The sequence below is a fragment of the Clarias gariepinus genome, chromosome 15, assembly GCF_024256425.1.
Source record: "Clarias gariepinus isolate MV-2021 ecotype Netherlands chromosome 15, CGAR_prim_01v2, whole genome shotgun sequence".
Lineage (NCBI taxonomy): Eukaryota > Metazoa > Chordata > Actinopteri > Siluriformes > Clariidae > Clarias > Clarias gariepinus.
This window is the reverse complement of record NC_071114.1, coordinates 31,683,094-31,703,514: the sequence shown is the minus strand read 5'-3', so window position 1 is coordinate 31,703,514 and position 20,421 is coordinate 31,683,094. Positions and strand designations below refer to the sequence as shown.

The 20,421-nt window shown below is 37.3% G+C and overlaps 2 protein-coding genes across 4 annotated transcripts in view; one reads left to right on the top strand and one right to left on the bottom strand.

Moving 5' to 3' along the window:
- Positions 1-3,611, top strand: part of tub (TUB bipartite transcription factor) — a 43,208-nt gene extending 39,597 nt beyond the window's left edge. For all 3 annotated transcript variants that reach the window (XM_053513413.1, XM_053513411.1, XM_053513412.1), the window contains 3 exons: positions 630-728; positions 1,027-1,198; positions 2,632-3,611. In XM_053513413.1, the coding sequence (XP_053369388.1) occupies positions 630-728; positions 1,027-1,198; positions 2,632-2,765 (405 nt within the window). In that variant the 3' untranslated portion in view covers positions 2,766-3,611. The remainder of the gene's footprint in view (positions 1-629; positions 729-1,026; positions 1,199-2,631) is intronic.
- A 3,477-nt stretch (positions 3,612-7,088) lies between these two features.
- On the bottom strand, positions 7,089-18,068 carry ric3a (RIC3 acetylcholine receptor chaperone a). Its single transcript, XM_053512712.1, has 6 exons — positions 17,948-18,068; positions 13,022-13,218; positions 10,201-10,279; positions 8,791-8,884; positions 8,080-8,225; positions 7,089-7,882 (listed from the first exon to the last, which is right to left on the bottom strand). The coding sequence occupies exons 1-6, from the start codon at positions 18,066-18,068 to the stop codon at positions 7,089-7,091; spliced, it is 1,431 nt and encodes a 476-aa protein (XP_053368687.1).
- Between the last annotated feature and the right edge of the window lie 2,353 nt (positions 18,069-20,421).

Sequence of the window (20,421 nt, the reverse complement as noted above, 5' to 3'; positions counted from 1 at the left end):
GAGTGAATCCACCTACACCATTTAACATGATGAATCTGTGTGTGTTAAGAAACAGATTAAACGTTAAAAACCCGGTAAGACTTTGTTTAGTGTTTTTTTTAATGTTCTCTATTTTATATAGGTGTCAGGTATCACCATCTAAATATACAGTAAATATCCATCACTGTGTGGAAAAAGCACTTTTATATAACCTGTACCGGTGATGTGCTTTAACACACGGGTGTCTAGAGTAAAACACAGCGTCTCTGTTCATCATCACGTTAAAGCTCCAGATTACACGCAGCGCATTTACTTTATCATTTAGATTTCATTACCAATTTTTTCAAGAGTGTTAATAATGACTGTGTGTAATAACTAACACACACACACACACACACACACACACACAGTATGTAAGTACACTGAGTGTAAAGGCAGTGTGGTGAAGCAGTGAGACCCCTGCAGGTGACTCCTGATATGACAGCAGTGGAAATCTGAATGAACAGAAAATTGCAGTTGTGTTAGTTGAAGGGTCCTGGCAAGGCGGGGCGGGGCGGGGCGGGGCGGGGCGGGGCGGGGCGTTGTGTGGTAAGGGCGGGGTGAAGCGGGGTGATGTGATGAGCTGGATTCCTTTTGTTCCCTTTCTTCAGGAGACCAATGTTTTAGGGTTTAAAGGTCCTCGTAAGATGAGCGTCATTATTCCAGGAATGAACATGGATCATGAAAGAGTCTGCATTAGACCTCGAAATGTGAGTGACTGCCTGACCTGGTGGAAAACCGTCTACCTCTACATCTGTCTGCTTTGTCTGCCTTATATCTGTCCAATGGATGTCTCCTATCTGTTACAGTTCCATCTCAACTGCCTAACATCTATCTGACATCTGTCTCATGTCTGTCTCATGTCTGTCTCATGTCGGTCTCACAGTCTCATGTCTGTCTCACATCCATGGCATGTCTGTCTCACACCCATCTCACATCTGTCCTGCATTTGTCTCACATCTGTTTTTCATGTCTCACTCACATCTGTCTCACATCTGTTTACTGCAGGAGCACGAAACGCTGTTGGCTCGCTGGCAGAATAAGAGCACGGAGAGCGTGATCGAGCTCCACAACAAGACGCCGGTGTGGAATGATGACACTCAGTCGTACGTGCTGAACTTCCACGGCCGGGTCACTCAGGCCTCGGTGAAGAACTTCCAGATCATCCATGACAACGACCGTGAGTCTTCCAGCTAAAATTACAGTCAGGAACTTTGAGTTCACCAGCTGCCTTCGTTAACGTTTATATTAATTTACACTCCAGCGTCTCGCACTTCACCTCATCAGGTTTAGTGACATCACTGGCAGAAATCACACTGTCACACACACACACACACACACACACACACACACACACACACACACAGGAAGATTCTCAGCTCTCAGAAGTTCTTTAAGTGTCTTCAGGATTATAATACAAACTTCAAGCTGATTGAAACTTTCAAAACTGTAATAATACTAACAACTGCAACAACAACAACAATAATAACAACAACAACAACAACAATAATAATAATAATAATAATAACAACCGCAACAACAACAATAATAATAATAATAATAATAATAACAACCGCAACAACAACAATAATAATAATAATAATAATACTAACAACTGCAACAACAACAACAATAATAACAACAACAACAACAACAATAATAATAATAATAATAAAATTATTAATAATAATGTGTAAGATTAGCTCCACACTAAACAATTGGCTCCACCCAGAATGGTTAGCCCCACCCCTCTCCTTTTATCTTCTGCAGTAAATTCAGATGTGAATAAACCGCCATTAACTCCGTTGCTTTGATGTTTCATATCAGTTTAGTTTTTATTGTAAACACACTTTATTTTACTTGAATTATTTCTACATCAGTAACTCATGAGTATGAATCATTTACACGCGTCTCCACAGTCGGAGATTTTCTCCTAAATAAATTAAAGGTCTGGTTAGACTTTTGATACAGTAAATATCAAATATCTTATGTTTGATTTACAGTGGCTTGCAAAATTATTCACACCCCTTTAACTTTTCCACACTTGCCAGTCATTTCTCATTTTAGATCATTTTGTGGTTGTAATGTGACAAAGTGTGGAAAAATTTAAGGGGTATAATTTAAGGGGGTATAAATACTTTTGCAAGAAATTATATAAAATTTTTTGGGATTTTAGTTGCAGCTCGAAGGTGAAACTAACTGTTAATCTGCCGCACCAGCGTGTGAAGGTGTGTTATTCAGGGTCGCGTCTCCAGTGTGTCTTTATTTAAAGCAGATTTTACAGTGACGTCAGAAACGCCGTGTGTAAACGTTAGCATTAGCCAAAACAAGCTAACATTATCCACCAGATTTACAAAACCTTCAGCAAAAAATTCTGGTGGAATAAAACACTCTCACACGCTGGTGCGTCAGATTAACAGTTAGCTTCACCTCGGAGCTGCAACTAAAATGATCTTCACAACTTAATTTAAGGAATTTATTTTTGTCCTTTTTAAACATCTCCGTACGCACGGCGCTCCGGTCTTTATTTATATTAATTAGTAAATCAGGGCTTAATATTTAGCACTAACACGAACTGCTGTCTAATAAAGCGCCTGTCCTCTGTGTGTCCAGCGGATTATATCGTGATGCAGTTCGGCCGAGTGGCCGAGGACGTCTTCACCATGGACTATAACTACCCCATGTGCGCGCTGCAGGCCTTCGCCATCGCTCTGTCCAGCTTCGACAGCAAACTGGCGTGCGAGTAAGACGGTCGGTCTGGAGACGAGAGGACGTGTGAGAGGACGTCCTAAATCTCTAAGAATGACCACAGTGACCTGCAGGCGTCCTGCTTTAACTCTGTGTGAGCTCAGACTGACCGCGCCCGGATCCGAGAGAGCGTCTCTCTGCTTTTCGGGACGACGGTGACGGACAAAGCACAAAGACCGTCGCACCGACGCGGCCCTCCATCCTTTTACATGTTACATTCTCACCTTACGATGAATTCTTGTGTATCTTCAATGCTACAGCACGTGCGTTTGTATTAGCGGTGAAATCATCGTCAGGCTCATCGCTGGATTAGCTGCAGCTTTCTGATTAACGCTAACGCTGGCCATGCTAACGTCACCATGAGCACCTCTGCGAGTGTCACTGTATTAACTCATTCTAACAGGTTAATGTTAGACGACTTCTAATTTTGTAAAATAACAAGTGTGTGTGTGTGTGTGTGTGTGAGAGAGAGTGTGAGGCTAACTCTAGTCATCTAACACATCAGCGCAGCGCTTTACGCTTCATGCCTGTGCAGTGTTTTGTATTTCTTTTATTTATGTATTTATACATCACTCCTCTCGCTGCTGTGATTTTATTCAACACCACGTGAACACTTCACACTCAACACTTCACACTCAACACTTCACACTCACTGAAAATCCGTGAAGATGCATGATTTGGTGTGTAGTGAGACGTAAATGAAAGGTGTGTGAACGCTGAACACAGATGCACGACTCGTGAAAAAGTGAACGGACTGAACAGTGCACTTCATACTGAGTGCTGCTGGAGTGTGTGTGTGTGTGTGTGTGTGTTTTCATCAATGTGTTTTTCAGTGAAAAATTTAATTACAGCAAAAAATAAATACATTTACTGAATAAATCATGAAGCTCGTCTTTAATTGAGGTGTGAACTAAATCTAAAATAAGTAAGCATGAGAAACAAATACTTTATTTTATATTTTCATTACTACACTGCGTTCCAAATTATTATGCAAATTGGATATAAGTGTCATAAACATTAAATGTTTAGTTTTTAAATTAAACTCATGGTGTTGTGTCTTGGGGCTCTTTGGGTCACTGAAATGAATCTCAGACACGTGGGATAATTATTTCCCCAGATGAGCCCAATTAAAGGAAAAGTACTGATGAAGGTTGTTCCACATTATTAAACAGGCCACAGGTTTCAAGCGATATGAGAAAGGAAAAGGATCTCTGCTGCCGAAAAGCGTCAAATAGTGCAATGTCTTGGACAAGGTATAAAAACATTAGATATTTCATGAAAACTTGAGCCTGATCATCGTCCTGAGAAGACATTTGTGGCTGATTCAGATCACAGACAGGTTCGTGCTGATAGAGGCAGAATGAGGAAGGTTTCTGTAAGAGAAGTTCATCGGATTAAGAGAGCAGCTGCTGAAATGCCATTACAAAGCAGCAAACAGGTATTTAAAGCTGCTGGAGCCTCTGGAGTCCAGCGAACCTCAAGGTGTAGGATCCTTCAGAGGCTTGGAGTTGTGAAATGGTTTCAGTGGGTCTAGACATACATGAAGAAAAGTTTTTAAACAGTCTTGTTTACTGATGAGTGTCGTGCAACCCTGGATGGTCCAGATGGATGAAGTAGATGGTTGGTGGATGGCCACCATGTCCCAACAAGGATGCGACGTCAACAAGGAGGTGCCAGAGTCATATTTTGGCCTGGTATCATAGGGAGAGAGCTGGTAGGCCCCTGTAGGGTCCCTGAAGGTGTGAAAATGACCTCGGCAAAGTATATTGACTGACCACTTTCTTCCATGGTACAAAAAGAAGAACCGTGCCTTCCGTAGCAAAATCATCTTCATGCACGACAATGCACCATCTCATGCTCCAAAGAATACCTCTGTGTCATTGGCTGCTATGGGAATAAAAGATGAGGAACTCATGGTGTGGCCACCATCCTCCCCTGACCTCAACCCTAACGAGAACCTTCGGAGAATCCTCAAAAGATCTATGAGGGTGGGAGGCGGTTTGATTCAAAACAGCAGCTCTGGGAGGCTATTCTGACATCCTGCAAAGAAATTCAAGCAGAAACTGTCCAAAAACTCACGTGTTCAATGGATGCAAGAATTGTGAAGGTGATTTTAAAGAAGGGGTCCTATGTTAAGATGTAACATGTCTGTTAGGATGTTTTTGATTGAAATAGCTTTTAATTTCAGTAAATATGACCTCATAATGCTGCAAATTCAACAAAAGCCCATTTTCAGTTCTTTACAACCTATAAAATGTTTTAACTCTATTGTGCATAATAATTTGGAACAGTGCGTTTTTTTTTAATAAATATTGTCATCATTAGGAGGTTTGTTCAATAAAATTAAAAATATATACTCTTATAGTTGATGACTAGAAAATTATACTGACTGTCATTTGCATTGACTGATTATGAAAATGAGAGAAAGATATCATATGCAGAATAATTTGGAACGCAGTGTAGTTTTTTTCTAGATATTGTGGCTCATTCCTGACACGACGACACCCGAGCGTCTGTGTTCGGGTTGAAATGGGCTTTTGGAATATAAACTTATTATTATTATTAAATATTATTATTATTATTAATAATAATAATAATAATAATAATAATATAAAAACCTGCAGGACAGATTGATTAATTAAAAGCAGCAGTTTTCGGACAGAAGTGGCTCACAGATGTGTTTTAGAGGAATTATTCTGTCCTTCACTTCACATCAGCAGTTTAAAATCAAACAGGAATAAAGAAGAAAAAACTCTTCAAGCTCGCTTTAAAACTCGATTTAATCAGAAGATGTGTGTTCAGGTGAGACTTTACACACACACACACACAACTTGTATTTACAACATTTTCCTTAAACTACTGATGTGAAAGTCCCAGGCTCACACCCCAGCACCACCACACGAACCCTGCTGGGCCCCTGAACAAGGCCCTCAACTCTCAACTGCTCAGATGCAAACGCTTCGGTCTGAAGCTCAGCTGTGGGACTCTGGTCGTCTCCGCCTAAACCCCCGTTAATCCCTAAATGGACAAACGGTCAGAGCGAACGGAGCCTGACTGCTGTTTCAACCCGTCTAGCAAATTTAGCTCAAACTTACCACCCACAGGCTTAGCTAAAATGCTGCAGTGGCTAATGCTAATTTATATGCTAATGCGTTAGATAGAGCTCCATCATCTGTACCTTACACACTCCCACATCAACTTCTCCATTTATTCTGCTCAGTTAAACTACACCGGTTCCAGTTTTCTAAAGTGATGCACAGTGGTTTGACACGTACTCTGTAGCTGTCACTCAAATTAGCCACACCCCTAATTATGCATAAGTTTTTGGCTTAATATAATTTTAACTGATGAGTTAGTTACATAATAAAAAATCGTCGTGATGAACGTAAAACCTAGCGATGGAGACCAAAACCGGTTTGTTTGTTTTATTATTTTGTGCCAGGCTGTAAACGTTTATTTCTGCTGTAGAGTTGAACATTAGAACATGGGGCCTAAAGAGGACTGACTTACTATTCAAGCCCCCCAGTGGACATTCAAGGAACTGCATGTCCTGGTACTCCGGGGGCGTAATATCGCCACCTGCTGGCTGTTCTGTATAATTGCGATATAATTTATACTCGTTTAATGTAGCAGAGAAGACCAGAAAAGAAAGAAAGAGAGAGAGAGAGAGAGAGAGAGAGAGAGAGAGAGTTTTACTTTGACCTAAAGACTACTGTGAAAAGCTCAGTACTTTTAATACTGAAGTCTGAAGGTGAGTACTTTTGCTCAAGCAGAAATGTAAACCTGGGTGTTAACACTTACTGAAATAATATTTTACCAGCACTATCTTCACTTTTACTCCAGTACAGGATTCGTGTACTTTTCTCAGTTACTCAGTAATGAACTTGCAACAATGTGTCCAAATATTTAATGCTTATTATAATAAAATATTCTTATCATAATTTGCTCTAAATGGACTCAGATGCTTTCATGTACTTTGCTTATTTCTATTTATTTTGGATGAACACTTGATGAACACTTGATGAACACTTGATGAACACTTGATGAACACAGGTCACTGAGGGTTAAAAGTCCACTAACAAAACACACACTTGCTTTAGACGATACACATCCATCAGGTCTTGTGTTTGCACTTTCTCTGCCACCACACACCTTCCAACGTCCAACATCATCACAATGAAAAACTCCTTGGAAACCAAACAAACACACAATCAAACAAAGTTGTTTGTTTTTTTTGATCCCCTGCAGTAAAAGTAAATCAGGATCTGTGCCTGGGCTCCATAACTGATGGTGAACGTGGTCTGGACCGTGTTAACATCAGCTCAGTTTTTCTTATTCAGGTTCTTGTAGCGCATCCTGAGCCCAGGAGCTTCAGCTGCTCCTGAGTGTTCAGAGTTCATCACAGTCTCAGGTTTGTATGTGAGAAGGAAGTTAAACAGATCAACTTCCTGTTCTTCAGGTTCACTAGTGAACCCAGTGCTGAAGCCAAGGCGCTCAGCCTCCATCAGAGGGTCATCTTCCTCCTCCATCTCCTTTAGATCATCATCTTCATCCTGCTTATTCTCCTCTACATCCTCCTCCTCATCATCATCATTAGCATCTTCCTTATCTTCAGAACTGCAGCCAACAGTGCCTCTATTTGGATAATCGAAGAGGTGCCTGTGATTACTGAACGTTAGGCGTCTTCTCTGGCTGAATATTTTTCTTTCCTTCTCTTTTTGAGTTGTATCAGGTGTCTCCTCTTCATCAGTGGAGTTATGTACCAGACAACCTTGATCTTCATGATCCTCCTTTTCTTCTTCGCTATCTCTATAATCTGCTTCATCAGCATCATCTTCATTATCATTTACTTCTTCTCCTTTTTCCAGTTCCAGTTCCTGCTTGAGTTCATCATCCTCACTCATCCCTTTAGGATCATCTTTGTCTTCAATGGCCTCATACTTCACTTCTTTACTCTCTTCTTCACTTTCTTCATCTTCCTCTTCTTCTCTGTGTATTCTTTCAGCCAGTTCCTCGGGTGTAGGAACATCTCCATATGGCTCCTCCAAGATGACACTTGGATATCGACATCTGCGAAGTGGCACCATGTATCGAGGAAACGTCTCTTCTGAATAACCTGAGAAGGCAAAGGACACAATCAGACACCCATGAAGGTGTCTTTATAATCATCTGAGACCTTCATGAGTAATGGAAGCTCTTTAGATGAATGGCAGTGAGTCTATAAGCTCAATTTATTCAGTGATCTGTTCAGTAAAACTGTTCAGAGATAAAAAGTCAATAGGAGCTTCAGCAAGTGAGTGTGTGATGTTTTACCCTCCCAGTCTGCAGAATATGGAGTTTCCTCAGCTTCCACCTCAGGGGTCATGTCTTCCAGTGGATGTTCCTCCACCACCATGTATGTGATCTTTCTCAGGTGCTGGAGTTTTCTCTTCTCCTGTCCACCTCTGTATTTATGACACCTGTGACCAGGACAATAAATGAAGATCTGAGAAACCTCCTGAGATCTACAATATGTACACATACAGCTTCCTCAAACAGCATAAAACTTCCCCCATGTTATTTGAACAAGTGTTCAGTGAGTTTGAAAGGACTATTTAGTCCCCGCCCCCCAATTTCCCAATTTTCTAATTAAGTTGTATCCAATTCCTTCCTTTCACTAGGGGGCTTCACATTAAAGCTACAACCACCACTCAGTCGGGAGGGCCGAAGACTATCATGAATTAAATTAAACTAGCGTTTAATTTAAACCATGTGACGTTGGACCATTGGACTTGGAGGACAGTGCTATTCGCTCCTTCGCTCCACAGGAGCTCCTGTTTGGCTGTAGAGCCGTAATTAATGTGAGAGCATTAGGTACCTCTCATCCCTACCCTCGGCCAATCAGCTCTCTCTAGGCTGCAAGAGGTTACAGCATCACCTGGGAATCTAACTCGCGATCTCCGGGTGATAGGACGAGCACTTTACCACTGCACCACTCGGAGTCCCTGGTTAACTTTTTACTTTTAAGAGAAAATGTATTAGTACCTTACAGGATTTTGAAAAGATTTTGATGTTCTTCTCTCTCGCTGTCCATCCATCTGTTTTATTCTGGTCTGTAGCTTCGTCATCTCATCTTCTGCTGTAAAACGGCAGTTACACCAGAGATTATAGATGTCCTGAGGTTCTTCGGGCATAAAGTACTGACACTGAGTCTTAAGAGGGTTTCCACACATCAAACTGTCTAAAATTGAAATTCTTGTCAGTTCTTGCTCGCCTCTGTGGCTTCACATTTCTTCAACCATCTACAAATTGACTGTTGGCTACGAAATGTTAAAATGTACTCAGGATTCAGCTACAACACCTCTACAATCCACAGCATACTCAGGGTGAACTGTAGAAGGACTGCTGCAGGGTTTTGACCTCACCACCTGCTCTGACCTGCCAGAACCTGCTCTGATGTCTCACCTGAGTTCGGGATCCTGTGACTACAGACGCTCTGAACCTGCAGTGGGCTTTTGTAATAAACTTCATATCACACACTGTAGTGTCTATTAGAGAGCACTCTTTAGTGCACAGGGTCGGATTTAGCTAGATCTGCTGGACGATTTGCTCCGCCCCCTGTTCAGCATATTTTTGGAGTGAAGCGCCTACAAACCACTAAAGTCCATTCCTGATTAACTCTCAAACTGTAGTATTCTGTCAGTGTGTTTGAGTCGGGGAAGTTTCAGAATGTCACACATGGTGATGTTCTTCACTCCATCAGGATGCAAGATGCTTCATCATCCTCACCGAGTGCAGTAACAGCGCCACCAGGAGGTTAATGAGGAAGTAAAAATAAAAACACCTCTGTTGTGTAAAAGTCACGACCTGACACATGCAGCTGCTTTACATTCGATGATTTACAGTAAACTTTACAGCTGATTTATTTATTATTAATAAAAGTTTGTAAGTGGCAAAATATTTTTAAAGATTTCATTTTGTTTTTGGTAAAAGATTCTGGAATTGTTTAGTTCAGATTTTTCACAACAATAATTTTTATAATGAAACTTAATAGAAAGTAAAACATTTTCTGCTTTAATTAAAAGTTTAAATTTTTTTCTTGGCTACGTTTAAACCCACATTTTAAGTGACAAGAATTTGCTTTATAAAACTGTATAACTTTAGACGGTTGAAAACTTTCTTATAACTATTTATGCACTTAATTATTTATCTTCTGATTGTTATTATTTTAAAATGTGTGTGTGTAAGGTCACTACTGGTTTTAGGCCTTACACCCTCTTGTCTCTTGTTTGATTAAAACCCTGCACGTGTGTCAGTCTTCAGCACGTCATGGTGTTAAAATTAAACAGCTTCAAAAAGGATAATTTTGAATTATTTTCAATAATTTTGGATTTTTTAAAATTTATTTATGCAGCAGTACACACACATACACACACACACACCAGTGAGACTTACGCAGGTCCTGGTCTGTGTTTTCCGGGGTCGTGATGGAGAAGCTGCGTCTCTGTGCTGTACGAGGGTCTCTATGGGAAAACTGAAAGGGAAATAAACTGAAGTTTAGTGTACAGTACACTCACATTTACAGCATTCAGCTTTCGCCCTTATTCTGAGAGATGTACAGAAATGCTGGAGCTTAAAGATTGGGACATTTTAGCCATTATCTGTTTTGCTGTTTTTTTAATACAAAAATAATATTCAGGGCTCAGGATTGTGCAGTATAGAGTGACGTATCCTTTTTCAGCACAAAATGAGCAATATACTGAACTGAATTTTGGGTAACAACTTTACAGAAATGACTGGGCAAAGAAATAAAAAATAGGTCACACAGGCAAAGCGAAAGCGCACATGATTACGCATGGTTATGGTTGCTTTAATTTGTTTCTACGACTAAAAAAAATAATATGTTCATTTTCAGAGCTCTACATTTTTTCAACTCACGCGGGTCGGTGAACATAGACCCGGACCCGCGTGCCCTCCGCCACACTAAGATAGCAGTAGACCACCTGCTGGCGTCAGAGCGAGTGTAACGTTAGCTGATGATTGGTGCTTTTATTTTTTTTTATCTAATAAATTTTTAATCTACAAAAATAAAATGGACAGTAACATTACTGCAACAATGTTTTGGATTTGTTTTTTCAAAGCTTTTTGAAGTTCTCAAGATTTTACTAACTAAGGAAATAATTTATTTTTCCAATCATTTCTGACGCCCCATGAATGCAGTATATAAATTTTACTAGCGATCATGTGTGTTGATGAATCTGGTGCTTATTACAACTGCGTCATTTAATCAACAGTTCAGACGTTTAAGTGGCACTAAAATAACACAGAAATTCGCGTTCTGTTTCGGTCTGGTACATACCGGTTATATACAGTAGGTACCGGTGCCGTATTGGTTTTCGGTACCCAACCCTACTCATTAATGTACACACAGCACCCCATATTGACAGAAAAATACAGAATTGTTGACATTTTTGCAGATTTATAAAAAAAAAACTGAAATATCACTTGGCCCTAAGTACTCAGACCCTTTGCTCAGTATTTAGTAGAAGCACCTTTTGATCTAATACAGCCAGGAGCCTTTTAAGGAAAGATGGACCAGGTTTTTCACACCTGGATTTGGGGATCCTCTGCCGTTTCTCCTTCCAGATCCTCTCCAGTACTATCAGGTTGGATAGTAAATGTTGGTGGACAGCCATTTTTAGTTCTCTCCAGAGACGCTCAATTGGGTTTAAGTCAGGTCTTTGGCTGGGCCTTTACGAACAGTCACAGAGTTGTTGTAAAGCCACTCCTTCATTATTTTAGCTGTGTATTTAGGGTCATTGTCTTGTTGGAGGGTGAACCCTCAGCCCAGTCTGAGGTAGTGAGCACTCTGGAGAAGGTTTTCGTCCAGGATATCCCTGTACTTGGCCTCATTCATCTTTCCCTCGATTGCAAGCAGTCGTCCTGTCCCTGCAGCTGAAAAACACCCCCACAGCATGATGCTGCCACCACCATGCTTCACTGTTGGGACTGTAAGCAGTGCCTGGTTTTCTCCACACATACCGCTTAGAATTAAGGCCAAAAAGTTCTATCTTGGTCTCATCAGACCAGAGAATCTTATTTTGTCACCATCTTGGAGTCCTTCAGGTGTTTTTAAATGTGTCTTGCACCGAGGAGAAGCTTCCGTCGGGCCACTCTGCCATAAAGCCCCGACTGGTGGAGGGCTGCAGTGATGGTTGACCTTATACAACTTTCTCCCATCTCCCGACTGCATCTCTGGAGCTCAGCCACAGTGATCTTTGGGTTCTTCTCCCCCAATAGCTCAGTTGGGCCGAACCGCCAGCTTTAGGAAGGGTTCTGGCTATCCCAAATGTCTTCCATTTAAGGGTTATGGAGGACACTGTGCTCTTGGGAACCTTAAGTGCAGCAGAAATTGTTTTGTAACCTTGGCCAGATCTGTACCTTGCCACAATTCTCTCTCTGAGCTCTTTAGGCAGTTCCTTTGACCTGATGATTCTCATTTGCTCTGACATGCATTGTGAGCTGTAAGGTCTTATATAGACAGGTGTGTGGCTTTCCTAATCAAGTCCAATCAGTATAATGAAACACAGCTGCACTCAAATGAAGGTGTAGAACCATCTCAAGGATGATCAGAATAAATGGACATCACCCAAGTTAAATATATGAGTGTCACAGCAAAGGGTCTGAATACTTAGGCCCATGTGATATTTGAGTTTTTTTTTTTTTTTTTATCTGCAAAAATGTCAACAATTCTGTGTTTTTCTGTCAATATGAGGTGCTGTGTGTAGAGTAACGAGTGAAAACAAGGAAATTAAATGATTTTAGCAAATTGCTGCAATAAAACAAAGAGTGAAAAATGTAAGAGGGTCTGAAGACTTTCCGTACCCACTGTGTGTGTGTGTGTATATATATATATATATGTAATATTTTTTATCGTCACTGATCTATTGTGGCGTTGCAGGCACGGATCTGTGCCGCCTGAGTTTTAAGGGTTAAAGTTTTTATCAATAAATATGTCCTTACTCTGGGTCACTGGGTTAGAAATAACATCATACTGTTTACTGTTGGAAAGGATTTGATTGATTGCTGGTCGGAAGGAGTAACCTAAACACCTAAGGAACAGATGCGTGGGTCTTTAGTGTTATTAAAAGATTGCCTCTGCTGTGCGGACGTCTAGAGGAAGTCAATAAAATGGATGATTGGTAAATCAGTTTTCTGAGCTCCAGCACATCTCAGTGACCCTCATTACTAAAACCAACAGTGTTTATGTAAATACCTTATAGAATATGTAAATGATGTAGAGGAAAATTCCAAAGCCGTAAACCGGAGCGACTCGGGCGAGGAGTTTAGCTTTCTGAGGAGGCTTGGTCTGAGGAAAGGACCTGAGGTTTGGACTCGTGGTATAAAGTGAATCGGGCCTCCCCTGATCTTCTCCTGAAGATCCACGGCCGTGAAGACTTCCAGGACCAACTGCTGAAAAACAGAGTTCAGTGTCCATGGCGGAAATGTTCCTCTGCACCAGAAACTTTCAAAGCTGATCAGTTTATTTTCTTTTCCCTTTAGCCTTCAGTATTAATTCTGAGTTTTAACTGCAGCAGGAGAAAGCTGACTGACTGCTCAAATCATCCTAATAAAGTGTCTTCAGGAAACACTAAGTGATCTGGTGATAACACACAGCTGGAGCCAAAATGTTAAATGAAAAACTAAAACTAGCAGCTGTTTCAGGAAAATATTTGTTTACATAAACTCCTCTAAAGTTCTTAAAGGTTTTTCAACAAGATAGTAGTGTATAAACGTTATAGTAGTGTTTAAACATTATAGTAGTGTTTAAACGTTATAGTAGTGTTTAAACGTTATAGTACTGTATAAACGTTATAGTAGTGTTTAAACGTTATAGTACTGTATAAATGCTATAGTACTGTATAAAATTTATACTAGTGTTTAAACGTTATAGTACTGTATAAATGTTATAGTACTGTTTAAACGTTATAGTACTGTATAAACATTATAGTAGTGTTTAAACGTTATAGTACTGTATAAACATTATAGTACTGTATAAACGTTATAGTACTGTATAAATGTTATAGTACTGTATAAACTTTATAGTAGTGTTTAAATGTTATAGTACTGTATAAACATTAGAGTTGTGTATAAACGGAATAGTACTGTATAAACTTTATAGTACTTTATAAACGTTATAGTAGTGTTCAAACGTTATGGTACTGTATAAACGTTATAGTAGTGTTTAAACGTTATAGTACTGTATAAACGTTATAGTAGTGTATAATTGTTATAGTGCTGTATAAACGTTTTAGTACTGTATAAACTTTTTAGTAGTGTTTAAACGTTATAGTACTGTATAAACGTTATAGTAGTGGATAAACGTTATAGTAGTGCATAAACGTTATAGTACTGTATAAACGTTATAGTAGTGCATAATTGTTATAGTGCTGTATAAACGTTTTAGTAGTGTTTAAACGTTATGGTACTGTATAAACGTTATAGTACTGTATAAACGTTATAGTAGTGTTTAAACGTTATAGTTGTGTTCAAACGTTATAGTACTGTACTGTATAAACGTTATAGTACTGTATAAACGTTATAGTAGTGTTTAAACGTTATAGTACTGTACTGTATAAACGTTATAGTACTGTATAAACGTTTATAGTAGTGGATAAACGTTATAGTATTGTATAAACGTTATAGTAGTGCATAAACATTATAGTACTGTATAAACGTTATAGTACTGTATTAACGTTATAGTAGTGGATAAACGTTATAGTACTGTATAAACGTTATAGTAGTGCATAAACGTTATAGTAGTGCATAAACGTTATAGTACTGTATAAACGTTATAGTACTGTATAAACGTTATAGTAGTGTTCAAACGTTATAGTACTGTACTGTATAAACGTTATAGTGCTGTATAAACGTTATAGTAGTGTATAAACGTTATAGTAGTGTTTAAACGTTATCATACTGTATAAACGTTATAGTACTGTATAAACGTTATAGTAGTGCATAAACGTTATAGTACTGTATAAACATTATAGTAGTGTTTAAACGTTATAGTACTGTATAAACATTATAGTACTGTATAAATGTTATAGTACTGTATAAACGTTATAGTAGTGTTTAAACTTTATAGTACTGTATAAACGTTATAGTAGTGTTTAAACATTATAGTACTGTATAAACGTTATAGTACTGTATAAACGTTATAGTACTGTATAAACTTTATAGTACTGTATAAACGTTATAGTAGTGTTTAAACGTTATAATACTGTATAAACATTATAGTAGTGTTTAAACGTTATAGTACTGTATAAACATTATAGTACTGTATAAATGTTATAGTACTGTATAAACGTTATAGTAGTGTTTAAACTTTATAGTACTGTATAAACGTTATAGTACTGTATAAACGTTATAGTACTGTATAAACGTTATAGTAGTGTATAAACGTTATAGTACTGTATAAACGTTATAGTACTGTATAAACGTTATAGTACTGTATAAACATTATAGTACTGTATAAACGTTATAGTAGTGCATAAACGTTATAGTACTGTATAAACGTTATAGTAGTGGATAAACGTTATAGTAGTGCATAAACGTTATAGTACTGTATAAACGTTATAGTAGTGCATAAACGTTATAGTACTGTATAAACGTTATAGTAGTGCATAAACGTTATAGTACTGTATAAACGTTATAGTAGTGCATAAACGTTATAGTAGTGTTTAAACGTTATAGTAGTGGATAAACGTTATAGTACTGTATAAACGTTATAGTACTGTATAAACGTTATAGTACTGTATAAACGTTATAGTAGTGTTTAAACGTTATAGTACTGTATAAACGTTATAGTACTGTATAAACGTTTATAGTAGTGGATAAACGTTATAGTATTGTATAAACGTTATAGTAGTGCATAAACATTATAGTACTGTATAAACGTTATAGTACTGTATTAACGTTATAGTAGTGGATAAACGTTATAGTACTGTATAAACGTTATAGTAGTGCATAAACGTTATAGTAGTGCATAAACGTTATAGTACTGTATAAACGTTATAGTACTGTATAAACGTTATAGTAGTGTTTAAACGTTATAGTACTGTATAAACGTTATAGTACTGTATAAACGTTATAGTACTGTATAAACTTTATAGTACTGTATAAACGTTATAGTAGTGTTTAAACGTTATAGTACTGTATAAACGTTATAGTAGTGTTTAAACGTTATAGTACTGTATAAACGTTATAGTAGTGTTTAAACGTTATGGTACTGTATAAACGGTATAGTAGTGTTTAAACGTTATAGTACTGTATAAAATTTATAGTAGTGTTTAAACATTATAGTACTGTGTAAACGTTATAGTACTGTATAAACGTTATAGTTGTGTTCAAACGTTATAGTACTGTACTGTATAAACGTTATAGTACTGTATAAACGTTATAGTAGTGTTTAAACGTTATAGTTGTGTTCAAACATTATAGTACTGTACTGTATAAACGTTATAGTACTGTATAAACGTTATAGTACTGTATAAACGTTATAGTAGTGTTCAAACGTTATAGTACTGTACTGTATAAACGTTATAGTGCTGTATAAACGTTATAGTACTGTATAAACGTTATAGTAGTGGATAAACGTTATAGTACTGTATAAACGTTATAGTAGTGCATAAACGTTATAGTACTGTATAAACGTTATAGTAGTGCATAAACGTTATAGTACTGTATAAACGTTATAGTAGTGCATAAACGTTATAGTACTGAATAAACGTTATAGTAGTGTATAAACGTTATAGTACTGTATAAACGTTATAGTAGTGCATAAACGTTATAGTACTGTATAAACGTTATAGTAGTGTATAAACGTTATAGTACTGTATAAACGTTATAGTAGTGGATAAACGTTATAGTACTGTATAAACGTTATAGTAGTGCATAAACGTTATCATACTGTATAAACGTTATAGTAGTGCATAAACGTTATAGTACTGTATAAACGTTATAGTACTGTATAAACGTTATAGTAGTGTTTAAACGTTATAGTACTGTATAAATGCTATAGTACTGTATAAAATTTATACTAGTGTTTAAACGTTATAGTACTGTATAAATGTTATAGTACTGTATAAACGTTATAGTAGTGTTTAAACTTTATAGTACTGTATAAACGTTATAGTAGTGTTTAAACATTATAGTACTGTATAAACGTTATAGTACTGTATAAACGTTATAGTAGTGCATAAACATTATAGTACTGTATAAACGTTATAGTACTGTATTAACGTTATAGTAGTGGATAAACGTTATAGTACTGTATAAACGTTATAGTAGTGCATAAACGTTATAGTAGTGTTTAAACATTATAGTACTGTGTAAACGTTATAGTACTGTATAAATGTTATAGTAGTGTTTAAACGTTATAGTACTGTTTAAACGTTATAGTACTGTATAAACGGAATAGTACTGTATAAACTTTATAGTAGTGTTTAAACGTTATAGTAGTGTTTAAACGTTATAGTACTGTATAAACGTTATAGTAGTGTTTAAACGTTATGGTACTGTATAAACGGTATAGTAGTGTTTAAACGTTATAGTACTGTATAAACGTTATAGTACTGTATAAACGTTATAGTAGTGTTTAAACGTTATAGTACTGTATAAACGTTATAGTAGTGTATAATTGTTATAGTGCTGTATAAACGTTTTAGTAGTGTTTAAACGTTATGGTACTGTATAAACGTTATAGTACTGTATAAACGTTATAGTAGTGTTTAAACGTTATAGTTGTGTATAAACGTTATAGTAGTGTTTAAACGTTATAGTACTGTATAAACGTTATAGTAGTGTTTAAACGTTATAGTACTGTATAAACGTTATAGTAGTGTTTAAACGTTATAGTACTGTATAAACGTTATAGTAGTGTTTAAACGTTATAGTGCTGTATAAACGTTATAGTAGTGTATAAACGTTATAGTAGTGTTTAAACGTTATCATACTGTATAAACGTTATAGTACTGTATAAACCTTAACATTCATAAAATAGGGGTTAACACTAACCGTGACTGTGACGAGGAGGATTAGTGAAAAAAAAATCATTAAATTATGAATCAGTCTCAGACCGAGATGAAAAATGCAGGGGTTGGGGAGATGGAAAAGGGAAATCTGTTGAGGTTGACCTTACCCTCTGAATGAAGAACCTCCTTGTCCTTTACTGCAGATGAAAACAGTTTGGGCAAAAACAGAGCCATGGAGAGGACGAGGCAAGAGAGCATCGTGATTTTCTGAATCCCTGAAAGCGACATTTTACATAAACAACTGGGTCCTGAGGTCAGAGCAGGATTTATAGTGACGTCACCACGTAGCATTTCTGCACTCTGGCATTAATCCATCGTCCACAACCAGCCCAAGACTGATCAAGTAAATATTATTATTATTATTATTATTATTATTATTGTATTCCCCCCAAAAAATCATCTCATTATTATTATTATTATTATTATTATTATTATTATTATTAATATATCCCCCCAAAATTATCTTATTATTTTTTATAATTATAATAATTATAATAATTATTATTATTTTTATTATTGCATCCCCCCAAAAAATCAACTAATTATTATTATTTTTATTATTGCATCCCCCCAAAAAATCAACTAATTATTATTATTATTATTATTATTATTATTATTACACCCCCCAAAAAAATCATCTCATTATTATTATTATTTTGTTGTTGCTGTTCGTGTATTTATGCTTGCAGAGTGTCCTTGTGTCCACCAGATGTCGCTGCTGTCAATGTTTTTGCAGTGTCTTTCTGGTCAAGCTCGTGCCTCCTGCTGAGGTTAAACACTTTACTAATAATCTGCTGCACTGATCTACATTTAAAATGGACAAACATTAGAAGTACTTTGTTGTTGATTATTTGTATTTTATTTAATATAACACTGTCTTACAGAAACACAAAGCTGGAATAAATGAAACAGAATAAAATGTAGTGCAGGAGTTTAACTCTTGTTGTGAGAAGCTCGGGGGAATAAACCACCGATAATGTACAGGTTGTTTTTTTCCTCTTTAAGTTTGACATTAAGATTCTCTGAGTCTGTACTTTGGCTCTGAAACACTTGAGCACAGAATGACCTCTATAACGTCAATTCAGTATTTATATTGTAATTCCTGCTGCCTTTTCATCCTCGCCTGCCTCTGTGTGTTAGAAATAATGTTCGTCGGCATAAACCCATTTTTTCTGTCATTTTTTCAATTATAATCTCGAAATCCTCTGAAGCCGCCATCACCAGAGGAGTGCCTTACGCTCTGATCATCAGGATAATATTATTTTAGCCTGAGATTACAACCGACCTACAGACGTATCAAACTCAACCCTGTGCTGTTGTTGTTGTGGTTGTTGTTTTTTTAAATGCCGCTATATGTATGTCATTTAGTATTTAACTTAAAGTTTTTAAAAACTTTAACTATGGGCATATTAAGAATTTAATTTATTGTTTCTCTGGCTTTGAAGTTTCTTTTCTCTGCTTTTTTGAAGATATAAAATATAATTTCAGGTTTTAATTTTCTTATTAGTCTTGACAGCTTGACTGTAAATTGGTCGAAGTGTTATTTCTATATTGGGAAATAGTAATTACAGAGCTGTTAAAATAAGCTCTCGGTTCTCATGGAAACTTAAAAACCCGTATCATGATGTTTTGCTTAGAACGTACGTCTGGCTAATGGAGCAGAATGAAAAATAAGAGCTCGCACAGACGAGGAAAATCGACGTGTTGCATTTCAATAGTGAGCAAAAGTCAGCTGAAGAGAAGTGCGATGTAGTGACGCTGTAGTGAGGTCACGACGGATGTAGTTTATTGTAATGATGTAGTGACGCTGTAGTGAGGTCACGACGGATGTAGTTTATTGTAATGATGTAGTGACGCTGTAGTGAGGTCACGACGGATGTAGTTTATTGTAATGATGTAGTGACGCTGTAGTGAGGTCACGACGGATGTAGTTTATTGTAATGATGTAGTGACGCTGTAGTGAGGTCACGACGGATGTAGTTGTTGTAATGATGTAGTGACGCTGTAGTGAAGTCACGACGGATGTAGTTGTTGTAGTGACGCTGTAGTGAGGCCTGACGGATGTAGTTGTTGTAATGATGTAGTGACGCTGTAGGGAAGTCACGACGGATGTAGTTGTTGTAATGATGTAGTGACGCTGTAGTGAAGTCACGACGGATGTAGTTGTTGTAGTGACGCTGTAGTGAAATCACAACGGATGTAGTTGTTGTAATGATGTAGTGACGCTGTAGTGAAGTCACGACGGATGTAGTTGTTGTAGTGACGCTGTAGTGAGGTCACGACGGATGTAGTTTATTGTAATGATGTAGTGACGCTGTAGTGAGGTCACGACGGATGTAGTTGTTGTAATGATGTAGTGACGCTGTAGTGATTTGATAATAATAGTGAAGCAGTGACTAGGTGGCGCTGTAATGATTTATTGATGCTGTAGTGTCCTGTAGTGGTTTATTGATGTAGTTTGGATGTAGTGACAGTAATGTGGTAGTAACAATGGATGGACAGGTCCGGTGACGTGGTATTGATGACGCAGTGAAAAAGTAGCGACGCTGTAGTCATGTAGAGATTCACTGATGATATAGTG